The sequence below is a fragment of the Oncorhynchus kisutch genome, linkage group LG11 (assembly GCF_002021735.2).
Source record: "Oncorhynchus kisutch isolate 150728-3 linkage group LG11, Okis_V2, whole genome shotgun sequence".
NCBI lineage: Eukaryota > Metazoa > Chordata > Actinopteri > Salmoniformes > Salmonidae > Oncorhynchus > Oncorhynchus kisutch.
Genome location: NC_034184.2, coordinates 27,179,927 through 27,197,434, shown reverse-complemented (window position 1 = coordinate 27,197,434; position 17,508 = coordinate 27,179,927). Strand labels below are relative to the sequence as shown.

The following is a 17,508-nucleotide window of genomic DNA, read 5'->3' as shown; positions in this document are numbered from 1 at the left end:
CAGCCTGTTGCGTGTTCTTTACTGGAGAGACAACCAGCAGCATCCAACTCCTCATAGAGATGTTTCTTATTGTGATTCATAACTGTTGTTATAAGTCCAAATGAATTGGAAGACCGTAACTCCGATATGCACACACATTTCAGTGGTTGATTTTATTTAGATATCTTACAATGTATCCTGACATTATCTCTGTGATCATTACAACCTGGCCACGAACTGAAATGCCACCACTAGAGCTGATGTGATTCCTTACTCTACATGTCAGAGAGGCATGTTTGTTGTGCGTAGCATATTCTCATCTGAACGTTCCAAAACGTTGTGTCCCGCTGAACGCGCCTCAGCTTTGCCTGCTGGTGGGGGTCTGATAAAGTCAGTGTGAGAAACAAGAACATGCATAATAGGATAACATTACATAATGGGGGTCAGTCAGGTGAGATCACTTGAAAATGTCAGACTTTTAGACTACTCTTCTATTTATAATGATAGAGATCATGTTATTGATGGATTCCAAATCGCAGATCGGAAGGCTGACAAAATAAAACACACTTTAGCAATCAGAGAGAATATTTTGCGTTTTACATAATATTACAAAGTACATTACAGTTAGTTCCGTGAGAGGATTTTGCATTTCCACATATTATAATTTAAGAGAGGGTTTTTGCTCATAGAGATTAATAATAAAATAAAATGTATAGTGCTTTTATCAGACCCAAAGTGACATGCAAGAATGTATTTAAAGGAGAGAAAGGAGAGAAAATAGAAATCTCCCTGAGATTCAGGAACTTGGAATATAAATATTATTTGATGCTTTTGATTAAGAATTAAAGTCCCTTAATGGGACAAAATCCTTACTGAACATTTCAAATGTTTCTCCTCCAACACTAGAGATGAGAAACACAATCTACACATACAGTGGGGCAAAAAAGTATTTAGTCAGCCACCAATTGTGCAAGTTCTCCCACTTAAAAAGATGAGAGGCCTGAAATTTTCATCATAAGTACACTTCAACTATGACAGACAAAATGAGGAAAAAAAATCCAGAAAATCACATTGTAGGATTTTTTATGAATTTATTAGCAAATTATGGTGGAAAATAAGTATTTGGTCAATAACAAAAGTTTATCTCAATACTTTGTTATATACCCTTTGTTGGCAATGACAGAGGTCAAACGTTTTCTGTAAGTCTTCACAAGGTTTTCACACACTGTTGCTGGTATTTTGGCCCATTCCTCCATGCAGATCTCCTCTAGAGCAGTGATGTTTTGGGGCTGTTGCAGGGCAACACAGACTTTCAACTCCCTCCAAAGATTTTCTATGGGGTTGAGATCTGGAGACTGGCTAGGTCACTCCAGGACCTTGAAATGCTTCTTACGAAGCCACTCCTTCGTTGCCCGGGCGGTGTGTTTGGGATCATTGTCATGCTGAAAGACCCAGCCACATTTCATCTTCAATGCCCTTGCTGATGGAAGGAGGTTTTCACTCAAAATCTCACGATACATGGCCCCATTCATTCTTTCCTTTACACGGATCAGTCGTCCTGGTCCCTTTGCAGAAAAACAGCCCCAAATCATGATGTTTCCACCCCCATGCTTCACAGTAGGTATGGTGTTCTTTGGATGCAACTCAGCATTCTTTGTCCTCCAAACACGACGAGTTGAGTTTTTACCAAAAAGTTTGGTTTCATCTGACCATATGACATTCTCCCAATCTTCTTCTGGATCATCCAAATGCTCTCTAGCAAACTTCAGACGGGCCTGGACATGTACTGGCCTAAGCAGGGGGACACATCTGGCACTGCAGGATTTGAGTCCCTGGCGGTGTAGTGTGTTACTGATGGTAGGCTTTGTTACTTTGGTCCCAGCTCTCTGCAGGTCATTCACTAGGTCCCCCCATGTGGTTCTGGGATTTTTGCTCACCGTTCTTGGTGATCATTTTGACCCCACGGGGTGAGATCTTGCGTGGAGCCCCAGATCGAGGGAGATTATCAGTGGTCTTGTATGTCTTCCATTTCCTAATAATTGCTCCCACAGTGGATTTCTTCAAACCAAGCTGCTTACCTATTGCAGATTCAGTCTTCCCAGCCTGGTGCAGGTCTACAATTTTGTTTCTGATGTCCTTTGACAGCTCTTTGGTCTTGGTCATAGTGGGGTTTGGAGTGTGACTGTTTGAGGTTGTGGACAGGTGTCTTTTTATACTGATAACAAGTTCAAACAGGTGCCATTAATACAGGTAACGAGTAGAGGACAGAGGAGCCTCTTAAAGAAGAAGTTACAGGTCTGTGAGAGCCAGAAATCCTACAATGTGATTTTCTGGATTTCCTTTCCTCATTTTGTCTGTCATAGGTTGAAGTGTACCTATGATGAAAATTACAGACCTCATCTTTTTAAGTGGGAGAACTTACACAATTGGTGGCTGACTAAATACTTTTTTGCCCCACTGTAGAAAGAGATATGCTAGGCCTTATATTTTCCATTTAGGTTCGCTCATGCTTGAGTGAGTAGAAGATTTGTTTGTTTCCAGAACCACTCAGTTGAATTTTTTTCCCGGGTCAGGATGACTAAGATGGAATTTCAAATAATAGAAATCTATGATTTCTCAATGACATTCAAGTTGGCCAAGGAACAGGAAAGCAATAATGTTTTGCACAAAAAAAATACAACATTCTGAGAAATGTATTAAATTCTAGAGAGCTGGGAAGGAGCTGCAGGAGGTAAACAACCAGGCTGGCAGAATGAGGAGATATGAGTTTAATAAGACAATCCAGTGTGTGTGTGTGCATGTGAGGCTGTGGAGGAGAGCATCAATAAAAGTGTCAATGCAAGAAGCAATTACAATCAGCAGCAGTGTTCGGGAAAAAGTGAACCGAAGCAAAATGCCCAATTCTGAGGAGACCGAGGAGGACGACAATTTGTGACCATCAATCTTGGTCTACCGTTATACAGTTATAGGGAAAATGAATGAACCGAAGTAATGAAAATTATATCCTTCCACAATTAGGTTGGTGGATAAAATGTATGGTTGCAATATTGTCACCTAGCTATCTTCCCCAGGGGAAAAACTGGTTGCAATTATCCCCTTGCAACCTGATTTCAACCTATAAATGGGTTGCCTTGATATACAACCAGATTCAAACTAATTCTGGTAACTGGTTGTAATGGTGTCAATTCAAATGAAAAAAAAAAGTCACACTCATCTCTCCTTGTTGTGGATGTCATTCAAACAGCTTTGCCCGCTGGGTTCCTTCTTTTATTTAACCCTAGTTTGGACTTCTGCTCTTGTGAATGGCAGATTGCTGTTAAGCTCTGCCTTGGGAGAAATCAAAGGACCACATTTTAAATTACATAGACAACATGTCAGTTTAAAGACAGCTTTATGACGAAGGGTTGGTGTAACATGTCACAGCAGCAGAGTAGCTTAACCAGTAGGGAAGAGTATTAATTTCTGTGTGAGTGGATACATGAGCAATATCAGGCCTGTGATTGTGTCCCAAATGGCACACTATTCCCTATATAGTGCACTGCGTTTGACCAGGGCCCATAGATCTATAGAGAATATGGTGCCATTTGGGACACGAACTGTGTAAGATATAGAGGACGTTTGAGAGGATCAGTTTGAGCAAGGTGTGGCGCAGAATCACTAATCTTGATCATATAATGAGTAGTTGTTTGTGATGCAACATGATTTGTAGATCAGTAAATCTGCACAGTCTAACTGCAGGGTAGTCGATTGCAAAGGCTCACACACTCTGCCAATGCCTTCTCTTGCCCTTGCCTGTACATCTTCAGGCCAGCATGACCCGACTCATGCTAATGCTAGTGCTTATCCCATGCTGGTCCAGGCAGGAACACTCAGCATCTTCACTCTCGCCTCAGCATCTTTGAACCAGGGCTTGGAGCCCGGTGGTTAGTGGTTTATTCTGTGTGTGTGTGCGCGCTCCCACAGAGCTTCAGATGGTGTTTGTCAGGCAGTGATATATGGGCAGTGGGCGTGCTGGGTGGGAGGTGGTGCTGGTTGATAGGTACTGTGGTCTGGGTAGGGGGTGGTGGGTGGTAGAGGGGTAACTGTGGTGTTTCACCCTGCTCTCTCTATACTGCTGTCAGCATGGATGAGAGAGAGCCAAAGGCCATGCTAGACAACAAAGCCTAACAATAAACTGCACACAGGCAGAGAGAGTCCACTCCCTATGGCTCTGTTAGGCCAAACAAGGGAGGAGAGAAAGAAACTCCATGGTTGGGATCAAGCTCAGCTATCACACTTGGAGACGTTGTCATACAATATACTCGGTCTCATTTGGTTTTAGTCCAACAGATTGATATGGTGTAAGTTAAACCTCCCAGCTAATGCAGTTGTCACGTGTATCTCCCTTTGTAACAGCCTTCAGGGCAAAGACAGGGAGACATTACTAGTGTCACACATCAAAGCATATAATATGGCTAATGAGCCTCTGAAGACATCATGAATACACTACAGCATCAAACTACTCTGTGGTATGTTATGGCTGAGTGGACCCATCTGTGGATGGCAAGTTTTAGAAGATGGAATACACTGTTGTCATTGCCATGGATACAAGGAAGTCGTGAGTTGTCCATGCCCATTGATCTATCAAAGAGAATCAAAATGATACTGCTTGATTTGCCTTTGGGGTTCTTCTACACATTCAAATGAGTTGGGTTTGGGTGCAGTATTACTCTGAGTTTGGCTGCATTTTATATTATGATATACATCAACTGTACTTAAATGACCATGGCAGTTGTTTTGTCTAAGTTTTTCAGAGATCACTGAGCAGACTGGATTTGGTCTGTGTTAGCTTGAATGGTTTATGAGGCAGGAGAAGGCTTTGTTAGCATAGCGTTCCCATGAGAAAGTAAGGCTTGAGCCAGAGGCGAGTTATGAACTTTCAGACAGCGTCATAGGAGTTCCTTCTTAGCCTGGCATATACTGACTGAGCAAGCGTCTTTTCAAAAACACACAAGCACACACACTAACACAAACAGACACCCTCTCTCAAACACCCACACACGCAAGCACACAGACACTTCTGCTACTAAGGCTTTAGCACACCCTCACTTGCAGACCTGGTTCTGACAACCTCTGGGCATATAGCGGGAGGTGATGTGTGTGTTACTCTTGTCTGTATACAGTGCAATCTAAAGATAAAAGTGCAACACTAACTCCTTAATACCTCAGGCCACAATGTTTCATTGTCCACAACACTGTTGTCTTGTCTTTTCTGTACACAGCAAGGCACCGGTTCCTCCCTTGAGGTGATATGAAATATTAAAGCAAACCAACAAAGCAGAAAGCAACAACAAAGAGTTAGATGCAATATGTTTTCTTGCATACTGTACATCCAGTAATGTTGTCTATATTTGTATCTAATTAATAAATCAGGTTGTGTGTGTAAATATACTTCTTTGAGTAAGAACGAGGCCTGGGCAATAATTTCCATGTATCTTGCTTAACGTTTAAGGACTTCAGGGCCCAGCGGGGCATCAGCTAGCAGGGTCAATTAGAGCTGCCAAAGCATGGTACACGCTGAGGCAGGTATTGTTGATGAGAGTCAGACTGTAATATGTACAGGCCGCAATTGCCAGGGCAAGCTTCACTAGGCTTGTGCTGCTTTCGCTCTCCCTTGGTTGGTACACTTGATGACATCGTTTTGACCAGATGGATGAATGTGGATGGAATTACCAGGGGGAAGGCTTGCTAGCTAGCTACTCCATGCACTGCTAACTTGAAGGAGTAGTCAGGCGAGACACATGGCAATGATAGCTGGTAGCCAGGTATGCAGAAACAGAAAGCTTTATTTACCAGGGGAGTGGGAAATAAAGGCCGTCTCTATTTTCAGGAGAGTGAAAGTAGCGCAAACAGGGATGCTAGCTAATTAGCTGGCTATCACCACCTAGGTGACGATAACTAGCTAGCCAAGCGCTTGTTAATGCCAAGTGCTTGCTCGTGTGTAAACCAAGTGACTCGAGGTAAAAAGCACAGCTAAGTGTATCTTTTACATGGGAATGTAAAGGATGGTGCTTCAATGGTGGGGTAACAGACTTGAAGAAACAGCATGAGTTTGCCAAGCAAACCGAATGGGGCTTAGCCCAGAGGTTGCTCGCGAAAAACCATGTGTGTCACTGTTAAACAACTAGCTAAGATACTCAACTGTTCAGCTAGTTAACTTTGAATGGTAGGGACCGACGGAGAGGTAGTGACTACGATTAGAATTTGCTAAAACTAGTGGAAACCTGCTCTTAGCTTGATGCTAAAGCAGTGGAGCTAGCAAGCCAACAGCACTGAGTGCGTGCAGGGTACGCTACAGGTACTATAGCTAGCTGACGACAAACAGGCTTACTGAGGTAACTTCACTCTGTAAAATAAAGCCAAAGTTAGCAGAATTGGGAGAAATACAGGTGTGCCAAACTTGTAGCAGTCCTACTTGTAGCAGTCCTGCTTCAACAAGGTACTGAGTAAAGGATCTGAATACTTATGTAAATATGATTCTTTTATTTAAAAAAAAAATGTATACCCCTTTTTTCGTGGTATCCAATTGGTAGTTAGTCTTGTCTCATCGCTACAACTCCCGTACAGACTCGAGAGAGGCGAAGGTCGAGCGTCCTCCGAAACACAACCCAGCCAAGCCACACTGCTTCTTGACACAATGCCCAGTTAACCCCGAAAGCCAGCCGCAACGTGTCGGAGGAAACACCGTACACCTGGCGACTGTGTCAGCGTGCACTGTGCCCGGCCCGCCACAGGAGTCGTTAGTGCGCGATGGGACAAGGACATCCCTGCCGGACAAACCCTCCCCTAACCCGGACAATTGTGCACCGCCCCATGGGTCTCCCAGTCGCGACCGGCTGCGACTGAGTCTGGACTTGAACCCAGAATATCTAGTGGCACAGCTAGCACTGCGATTTGTTTTTATTTATTACATTTTTTAATTGAACCTTTATTTAACTAGGCAAGTCAGTTAAGAACAAATCTTTATTTACAGTGGGTTAACTGCTTTGTTCAGGGGCAGATTTTTACCTTGTCAGCTCGGGGATTCGATCCAGAAACCTTTCGGTGGCCCAACGCTCTAACCACTAGGCTACCTGCCACCCCAAAGCAATGCAGTGCCTTAGCCTGACAAAGATGTTGGTTCCCAATTGGGGACCAGCCCCCCCACCGTCAGCTGGAACGGTGGCGCACGGAATGCAAAAATATTCTTAGAAATATTTAACCTCCACACATTAACAAGTCCAATAGCTCAAATGAAAGATAAACAACTTGTTTATCTAGCCAGCAAGTCAGATTTCTAAAATGTTTTACGGCGAAAACATAGCACATATTTATGTCAAACCACCACCGAAGACACACCGAAGACACAGCTAATTTCCATAGCCAAATTGAACAAAATATGCAATCACCAAACGCAGGATTAAAAGAAAAATAATTTCACTAACCTTTTGAAATCTTCATCAGATGACAGTAATATAACATGTTACACAGTACATTTATGTTTTTTTCAATAATATGCTATAAATATCCATAAATCTCTGTTTACAATGACGCATTGTTAAAAAAATGCTACTCAAATGTCCGGAGAAATGACGATGGCTTCTGCACACGCCGTCAGCTAACATGGAATACACAACATAAACTTTGACTAAATATGCATGTTCTACATATATATAGAAAGATACACTTCTTCTAAATGCAATCGCTGTGTTACATTTATTTTTAACTTTACAGATTTCGTTCACTAGGCTATAATGTGAGTCGGCGCTCAGGAATTAGCATTTTGGCTCCTCTATCTCGGAGTCCACAGAAACCCAAATTTAACACATAAATGTTCCCTTACCTTTGCTGTTCTTCCATCAGAAGACCTGGAAGGGTTTATACTTACCAAAAACAGCTTTAGTTTTGAAGTCTGTGTCTTTCGGTTATCAAACACGACATATTTCGGTTGAAATGCAGCCAAAAAGTAAAGTTGGTGCGCACCAAAACGTCGAAATTACATATTATATGTCGACTAAACTTGTCAAACTTGGTTCAGAACACAGCGTTAGCATGCTATATAGCTTCACAGCAATTCTCAGGACGAAGAGAAACACAGGCATCGTTTAATCAATCTTGGAAGAAAGACACCACAGGAGCAGAACGCGCATGAGAGTAACCTGTTTTCTCGCGCGACCGAAAGGTTTCGGCCCGTCATTACTCTCGAGCATGCGATTCACACAATGAGAAGCCCCATTGAAAGCGGACACCGCGCTGAAGGCATAGGAACTGTTCCCAGGACTGTAGGTGCTTGGGAAGGGTGGGGGCGATGACGTCAAAGTTGGGCCAACTTTTTGGATGACAAGAGAGAGTTTGGGAGAATGAGTGCCCTGAGAGTTCTGCTTTACTTACAGACATAATTTAAACGGTTTTAGAAGCTTTAGAGTGTTTTCTATTCAATAATAATTTTTAATTGCATATATTAGCAATTTTTGACAGATTTATTTTCTGTTTACCATGGGCACGCAATCACCCCAAAGGGGGCAGCAATCAGCAGGTTTTAAACCACTCGGGAGGTGTAAATGTGATATTTCATATATTTTATTACTTATTTAAAAATGTCTAAAGACCTGTTTTTGCTTTGTCATTATGGGGTATTTCATGTAGATTGACGAGAAAATATATATTTTTATACATTTTAAATTAAGGCTGTAACAAAATGTTGAAAGAGTCAAGGGGCCTAAATACTTTCCGAATGCACTGTATATTCCATTTCATGTCTCTCTCTCTCCATCTCTCACTCTCACTCTCACACACACATACAACAATCAGCCTGCTTCCTCTTCACTCCATCCATAGTGTTTCCCTAATACAAAGCTATGTGTACTCTTACTCTTCTCAGGTACAGTTATAACCCTCATACTTGATACTCAATACATCCATCTGAGCCAAGCGTGCCATGCAGCTGGGCAGGGTATGACAGGGGTCAGAACATTAATAGGATATTGGTCAGGGTGACTAGGATTTGAGGTGGTGGGAGGACAATTTGTCTGCGTCCCATATGTGATAATATTTCCTATTTAGTGCACTATTTTGGACCATGGCCCATAGGACTCTGGTCAAAACTAGTGCACTATGTAGGGAATAGGGTGCTAAATGGAACTTATCCTTACATCACCAGTAATGTGACTATTATGTCATGAAGATTTGATTGAATTATCCTATCTGTAAATACACCAGTGGTCTTGATGAAACAGTTCCTCATATCTCAAGAGACGATGTCACACCTCGGAAACAAATTCAATTAAGCCTTTACTGTGGTAATCTTATGCCGCTTGAAATCAAATCAAATCAAATTTATTTATATAGCCCTTCGTACATCAGCTGATATCTCAAAGTGCTGTACAGAAACCCAGCCTAAAACCCCAAACAGCAAGCAATGCAGGTGTAGAAGCACGGTGGCTAGGAAAAGGCCAAAACCTAGGAAGAAACCTAGAGAGGAACCAGGCTATGTGGGGTGGCCAGTCCTCTTCTGGCTGTGCCGGGTGGAGATTATAACAGAACATGGCCAAGATGTTCAAATGTTCATAAATGACCACCATGGTCAAATAATAATAAGGCAGAACAGTTGAAACTGGAGCAGCAGCAGGGCCAGGTGGACTGGGGACAGCAAGGAGTCATCATGTCAGGTAGTCCTAATTGTCCCTAGAATTTCTAAGCAAACAGCTGGAGGCAGGGCTTTCTCCTATAGAGCTCCATTTTTATTGAACGGTCTGCCTACCCATGTCAGAGACGCAAACTCGGTCTCAACCTTTAAGTCTTTACTGAAGACTCATCTCTTCAGTGGGTCATATGATTGAGTGTAGTCTGGCCCAGGAGTGGGAAGGTGAACGGAAAGGCTCTGGAGCAACGAACCGCCCTTGCTGTCTCTGCCTGGCCGGTTCCCCTCTTTCCACTGGGATTCTCTGCCTCTAACCCTATTACAGGGGCTGAGTCACTGGCTTGCTGGGGCTCTCTCATGCCGTCCCTGGAGGGGGTGCGTCACCTGAGTGGGTTGATTCACTGTTGTGGTCATCCTGTCTGGGTTGGCGCCCCCCCCTTGGGTTGTGCCGTGGCGGAGATCTTTGTGGGCTATACTCAGCCTTGTCTCAGGATGGTAAGTTGGTGGTTGAAGATATCCCTCTAGTGGTGTGGGGGCTGTGCTTTGGCAAAGTGGGTGGGGTTATATCCTTCCTGTTTGGCCCTGTCCGGGGGTGTCCTCGGATGGGGCCACAGTGTCTCCTGACCCCTCCTGTCTCAGCCTCCAGTATTTATGCTGCAGTAGTTTATGTGTCGGGGGGCTGGGGTCAGTTTGTTATATCTGGAGTACTTCTCCGACGTGGATAACAATATCTCTATACTCTCTACACTCGCCAGTTTTAGCTTTAGCCAGCACCATCTTCAGATTAGCCTTAACGTCGGTAGCCCTGCCCCCTGGTAAACAGTGTATGATCGCTGGATGATTTGTTTTAAGTCTAATACTGCGGGTAATGGAGTCGCCAATGACTAGAGTTTTCAATTTGTCAGAGCTAATGGTGGGAAGCTTTGGCGTCTCAGTCCCCGTAACGAGAGGAGTAGAGACCAGAGAAGACTCGGCCTCTGACTCCGACTCGCTGCTTAATGGGGAAAACCGGTTGAAAGTTTCTGTCGGCTGAATGAGCGACACCGGTTGAGCGTTCCTACAGCATTTCCTTCCAGAGACCATGAGAATGTTGTCCGGCTGCGGGGACTGTGCCAGGGGATTTATACTACTATCTGTACTTACTGGTGGCACAGACGCTGTTTCATCCTTTCCTACACTGAAAGGAATGTGTTGTGCAATCATGGTTTAAATCAGGGGTGTGATACCAGCCCGCGAGGGGGGTCCAATCCGGCCCGTGGGTGGCTTGAGTCAAATATTATTTGTATTTATTTATGGGGGGAGGTTTCTTGACTGTGTCTAGCTTGTTAATAATTACTGAAATTAAAACTAGACAGTCAAGGAGCATAGAACATTCCAGAAACAATTTTCTTGCTAATTTTGAGGGTGAGGAAATAAGACATTTTCAGTGCTGCCCTCCAGACATAGAGTGAAGACCGAATGCGACTCCCAGGGAAAAAGTTGTTTGATACTCCTGGTTAATATAACACAATCTGTGGGACAACATTTTCTGTGTGAGGTACTCGATCAACATAAATACACCTAAATATTTTTCTCTCATCAAAATGTCACCCAGAATAAGCTGAAATGTCTGCTTTGTGTTTTGGTTAATGGTCTACTAAAGAATGAATGAGTTTCAGTAGAGAAAAATTCACTGGCGCTAGAAACGAGAGAAGCCATTTATATTTCATGATTTCCTTTGAGGGACTCAGCAAAAGGCATTATTTGCTGTGTTTTTTATAAAATGGGTTTAAATTAGTGATGAGGGGGGTGTGCAGCACAGCACTTTCATGCCTTAAGCGCCATTGCTGTATGCTTACCTACTTTAGGTACTTACCTGCGTGATAGTCGGACCTGTCAGAGAGGCTCATCGAACAGAGCTGAATTTGGTGCAGAACGTAGTTCACTATACACACATTTACATGTATTTTCACTTACCTAGACAGACTGTTTTAAAGTGCATATTCAGGTTATTTGGTTCATTTCAGCAACTTCTGGTTAGGTTAGACAGCCCAGCCAACTCACAGCAAAGGCTACATAACACAGGATTGAGTTCACGGTATCACAGTTCTGTTCTCAGGCAAGCTATCGTAGAGTACGTACAAACAAAAACAAGTTTAATTTAACTAATCAAGAGTCTTGTCTCTCTACAGATTGTGTTCAGAAAAATCAGCGATGTGAAACGGGAGGAAGAGGAGCGACTGAGACGAAAGAATGAAGCACCCCTTAATCTCCCACCGGACCACCCGGTGCGTCGGCTCTTCCAGCGGTTCCGTCAGCAGAAGGAGGCCCGTATACATCAGGAGCAGGCCAACCCATCCGATGACATGGAGAGAGGTCAAACCATGAATGTCGAGCCCACTCCCATCCATGAAATCATCGCCACCACCAGCATTGTCACTGTTACCGAAAGCCCAGCCACACCCATTTTGGCCTCCACAATCTCCAGCCCGTCAGACAAAGCCAAGCTCCAGGCCCCGTCTCTCCGAGTGTTCGAGCCGGCCAAGGTCAAAGGCTGGGGACGCTTCAAGGACTCCATGACCAAGGAGTCCAACTGGAACAAGGTATGAAACCTAAAATATTTGGGCCAGGATTCACAGTTTGTCGAGAACGCGCCTCGGTTGAAGCCAGCCATCTTCATTAATACATTCTCTTCTTAATTTCCAAGGTGTCCAAAGCAGAGTCCATGGAGACGCTACCCGAGCGGACTAAGGCAGGGGCGGCCCACGAGTCCCAGACCTCGCTGAAGAAAACCGACTCGTGCGACAGCGGCATCACCAAGAGCGATCTGCGTCTAGACAACGTGGGGGACAGCTCCCGCACCACAGGCACCACACCTCAGGACCGCAGCCCTATGGCACCCCCTGAGGTGGCCAAGCAGCACGTCTTCTACCCCATCCCAGAGCAGACTCTCCAGGCTTCTGTTCTGGAGCTCAAGCTGGAGCTCAAAGAGGACTTGAAGGCCTTAAACACCCGCATGGCTGGCCTGGAGGCCCAGCTAGCAGAGGCTCTGAAGCTCCTCAAGGTCCAAAGGAGAGCTCCCAGCTCCCCCAAGCCTCTTTTTGAGATCTCTAGACCCACCACACCAGACTCGGACAAGGAGGACATATTTTCATAGAGGCAAAAAGGGACTTATGTTGAGTGTGAAGACAGGCAACAGATTCAGAAAATCTTTGTCCCAATGCTGGGCAATTTGGTCACAGGGCCACAGATTCTGTGAGTTATTGGTGTATCTCAGCTGAGGCCATTTATTGTCCCTCACCTTGCCGATGCCTGTGAAAGCAGCAGATGACGGAGCTACGATGCTGTTAATTTAAAGAGGATCTGGTGGTTTTACCCGTGGGCTATAGAACCTTAGAGTTGATCCCGTCGGTCATTTTGGAGAATCTGGGGTGTGTGCAGTAAAAGGGGTCTAGGTGCACTGCAGTGACCTTTAGACCACCATGGGTTTGGCTATCCCCTCTGTGACCCACAGACACAGGTTCACGGCTGTACTCTTGTGTTCTACTGGTCTGCTTGTGCACATCAGCTGTATATTTAAGTTTCTACTTTTTTCCACCAGTCCATGGAGTTCAAGAGCAGAGCAGCAACAAATTCATTATTATTCATTATCCTTGTAGATCTCCAATGGGACCACTATCTTTAGTGGTTCTCAGAGTATGGTATCTATAAGGGGTGAATCCATCTTTTGCTTTTCCACTATCTTTGAACCACCAGTGCACAATGCATTCTGGATGTATTCACGATGTCATTCTATCACAGGTGTAATACTTCACAAGACTTTATGCGTACCTTGGTATTGCCTTTATAAATACAAAAAGGATATAGAAACATTCAGCACAGGTGATACTGTATATTGAGCTTTGCACTTGCTATAAGCATTCAGTATAGATCTTGCTCCTGACAATGCATTACACACAGATGGTTCACAGAACGAATTACAGTAGGTTGTTTTTACTACTATACTCTGTAATCATTGGATCACCTTGTAGCCATCATCTTTAAACCAGACGAAGGAGGCTGTGTTGACCAATCAGAGCTCAGGACCATTAGGTTTCAACCAATCAATCTTTTGGTCTGTACGCAGAGAACCGGCCAATCAAAGACCAGCATGGTCTTTTGAAAGAACTCCAACCCCCTTTTAGACTGACTGACCATCACCGTATGTCTTATCAGATCGAACAGAGAACTGCTATCTATAGCCATGAAACCAAGAAACAACCACCTTTGTTGACTGGTTCGTCTTTATTCTTGGCCGATGGTTACAGTGCTGGGAATTACTCTTAAGGAACTGCGTCAGTTGCACTAACAACGCTCCATCATGTCGACATGTTGTGTTGTTTGGATGTGGAGGTTGTATTATTTAACTGATTCTTAGTTTATGTTTGTCAAACATGGCTCTCTGACACTGTACATGTGAAACGAATAGAAAAAGTATTTCAACATTTACTGTGTAACTGGGTCTCCCAAAAAACATACCTTTTCAAGACACTTCTCACTGCAAAATATGACTTGCTGCATGACTTGCGTTGATCGACATACATCACTGTTTGGCCTTGCAGTTTTCCATAGGCTAGCCTACTGAATGCTCATGCTTGGAACTCCATTACTGAATATCAAAGGCAAACAGAACATTGAGGCCTATGAATTAGTAATCGATTAAATCTAATTTATATCCAGGACATGTTGATCTCCTTCTGTCCGGAACTTTCACTAATTGGAACCTAGCGGTTTCAAAGTTTTCACGTCTTCAATGATGTGGGCACCTTCAATGGGTTTCATTAATTTGAGACCTAAGCCTAATCACATCGAAGCAGTATCATGTTAATATTTGAAAATATTATGATCTTAATGTTAACTGCTGCCAAAGTTCCTCCCATCACTATATGGGACCAACTGGCGTTTTGGCCCTGGTTTGCCACAAGACAGTGTTAGCCTGAGCTTAAGCACAGCCATTAGTTCGGTAAGCTAATGCAAGTCTTCAGGTCTCAGGCAAGGTTACTCATCCCATGAGTGGGGTTTACTAAACCAGCTTCATTACATATACATGTAATTAATTATTAGTCTTAGGTGAGGTCTCCAGTAATGGTTGTGTTTTCATTGAGCTACATAATGGCAACATTGTGTTACATAACAGCTGAAATGTGCTAAGTAGCCCGCAAATGGCTAGAAACAGACAGCTGCAACACCGCACTCCATTAAGTTTTCACTTTCAATTCATGCAATTTATTAGTGACAAATTGTCTTGAAGTATGTACAGTTGAAGTCAGAAGTTTACATACACTTAGGTTGGAGTCATTAAAACTAGTTTTTCAACTGTTCCACAAATTTCTTGTTAACAAATTATAGTTTTGGCAAGTCGGTTAGGACATCTATTTTGTGCTTGGCACAAGTAATTTTTCCAACAATTGTTTACAGACAGATTAATTCACCTATAATTCACTATCACAATTCCAGTGGGTCAGAAGTTTACATACACTAAGTTGACTGTGCCTTTAAACAGCTTGGAAAATTACAGAAAATGATGTCATGGCTTTAGAAGCTTCTGATAGGCTAATTGACATTATTTGAGTCAATTGGAGGTGTGCCTGTGGATGTATTTCAAGGCCTACCTTCAAACTCAGTGCCTTTTTGCTTGACATCATGGGAAAATCATAAGAAATCAGCCAAGACCTCAGAAAATAAATTGTAGACCTCTACAAGTCTGGTTCATCCTTGGGAGCAATTTACAAACGCTTGAAGGTACCACATTCATCTGTACAAACAATAGCACGCAAGTATAAACACCATGGGACCACGCAGCCATCACACCGCTCAGGGAGGAGACACATTCTGTCTCCTAGAGATGAACGTACTTTGGTGTGAAAAGTGCAAATCAATCCCAGAACAACAGCAAAGGACCTTGTGAAGATTCTGGAGGAAACAGGTACAAAAGTATCTATAGCTACAGTAAAACGAGTCCTATATCGACATAACCTGAAAGGCCGCTCAGCAAGGAAGAAGCCACTCCTCCAAAACCGCCATAAAAAAGCCTGACTATGGTTTGCAACTGCACATGGGGATAAAGATTGTACTTTTTGGAGAAATGTCCTCTGGTCTGATGAAACAAAAATAGAATGGTTTGGCCATAATGATATGTTTGGAGAAAAAAGGTAAGGCTTGCAAGCTGAAGAACACTACACCATCCCAACTGTGAAGCACGGGGGTGGCAGCATCATATTGTGGGGGTGCTTTGCTGCAGGAGGGACTGGTGCACTTCACAAAATAGATGGCATCATGAGGTAGGAAAATTATGTTGATATATTGAAGCAACATCTCAAGACATCAGTCAGGAAGTTAAAACTTGATCGCAAATGGGTCTTCAAAATGGACAATGAGCCCAAGCATACTTCCAAAGTTGTGGCAAAATGTTATTGGAGTGGCCATCACAAACCTCAATCCTATAGAAAATTTGTGGGCAGAACTGAAAAAACGTGTGCGAGCAAGGAGGCCTTACAAACCTGACTCAGTTACACCAGCTCTGTCAGGAGGAATGGGCCAATGTAAACTTCTGACCCACTGGTAATGTGATGAAATAAATAAAAGCTGAAATAAATAATTATTTCTGCTATTATTCTGACATTTCACATTCTTAAAATAAAGTGGTGATCCTAACTGATATAAGACAATAAATCTTTACTAGGATTAAATGTCAGGAATTGTGAAAAACTGAGTTTAAATGTATTTGGCTAAGGTGTATGTAAACTTCCGACTAAGAGGGGGAAAAACAGGTCTCTCTCTGCAGTAACAATGCATTAACTAGATCAAACCCATATCGTGATCGTGTTACATTAGGCTATTAGCCTGTTACCTTATTTCGCCTTAAATCATTTCAGATACAGGCGGAAGAAATTGTGTGAACCCTTTGAAATTACCTGAATTTCTGCATAAATTTGACCTGATGTTGATCTAATTCACAACAATGGACAAACAGTGTGCTTAAACTAATAACACACAAATTATTGCATTTTTCTTATCTATATTGAATACATCAGTCATAGTGTAGGTTGGCGAAAAGTATGTGAACTTTGGAGTCAGGAGTCATCTAACCTGGAGTCGAATCAATGAGACGAGATTGGATATGTTGGTTAGACATGCCCTGCCCTATAAAAATCATTTACAAAATTTGAGTTTGCTATTCACAAGAAGCATTTCCTGATGTGAACTATGCCTCAAACAAAAGAGATCTCAGAAGACCTAAGATTAAGAATTGGGTTACAAAAGTATCTCTTAAAGCCTTGATGTTCATCAGTCCACAGTAAGACAAATAGTCTATAAATGGAGAAAGTTCAGCACTGTTGCTACTCTCCCTAGGAGTGGCCGTCCTGCAAAGATAACCTAATTGAGCATTCTGTGCTGTGCTCTTACAGTTAAGAATCCAAGAGTGTCAGCTAAAGACTTACAGAAATCTCTGTAATATGCTAACATCTTTGTTGACGAGTCTATGATATGTGAAACACTAAACAAGAATAGTGTTCATTGGAGGACACCACCGGAGAACACATTGCTGTCCAAAAAAAAACATTGCTGCACGTCTGAAGTTCGCAAAAGAGCACCTGGATGTTCCACAGCGCTACTGGCAAAATATTCTGTGGATAGATAAAACTAAAGTTGAGTTGTTTGGAAGGAACATGCAACACTATGTGTGGAGAAAAAAAGGCACTGAACACAAACATCAAAACCTCATCCCAACTGTAAAGTATGGTGGAGAGAGCATCATGGTTTGTGGGACTGCTTTACTGCCTCGGGGATTGGACAGCTTGCCATCATCGACAGAAAAATGAATTCCCAAGTTTATCAAGACATTTTGTACG

General features: G+C 43.0%; 1 protein-coding gene across 1 annotated transcript in view; it reads left to right on the top strand.

Annotated features, from left to right (window-relative positions):
* Nucleotides 1-14,971, top strand: part of kcnh1a (potassium voltage-gated channel, subfamily H (eag-related), member 1a) — an 87,495-nt gene extending 72,524 nt beyond the window's left edge. Inside the window, exons 13-14 of the mRNA XM_020493947.2 lie at nucleotides 11,809-12,219; nucleotides 12,324-14,971. Coding sequence (XP_020349536.1) covers nucleotides 11,809-12,219; nucleotides 12,324-12,773 — 861 coding nt within the window. The 3' untranslated portion in view covers nucleotides 12,774-14,971. The remainder of the gene's footprint in view (nucleotides 1-11,808; nucleotides 12,220-12,323) is intronic.
* Nucleotides 14,972-17,508: the final 2,537 nt, after the last annotated feature.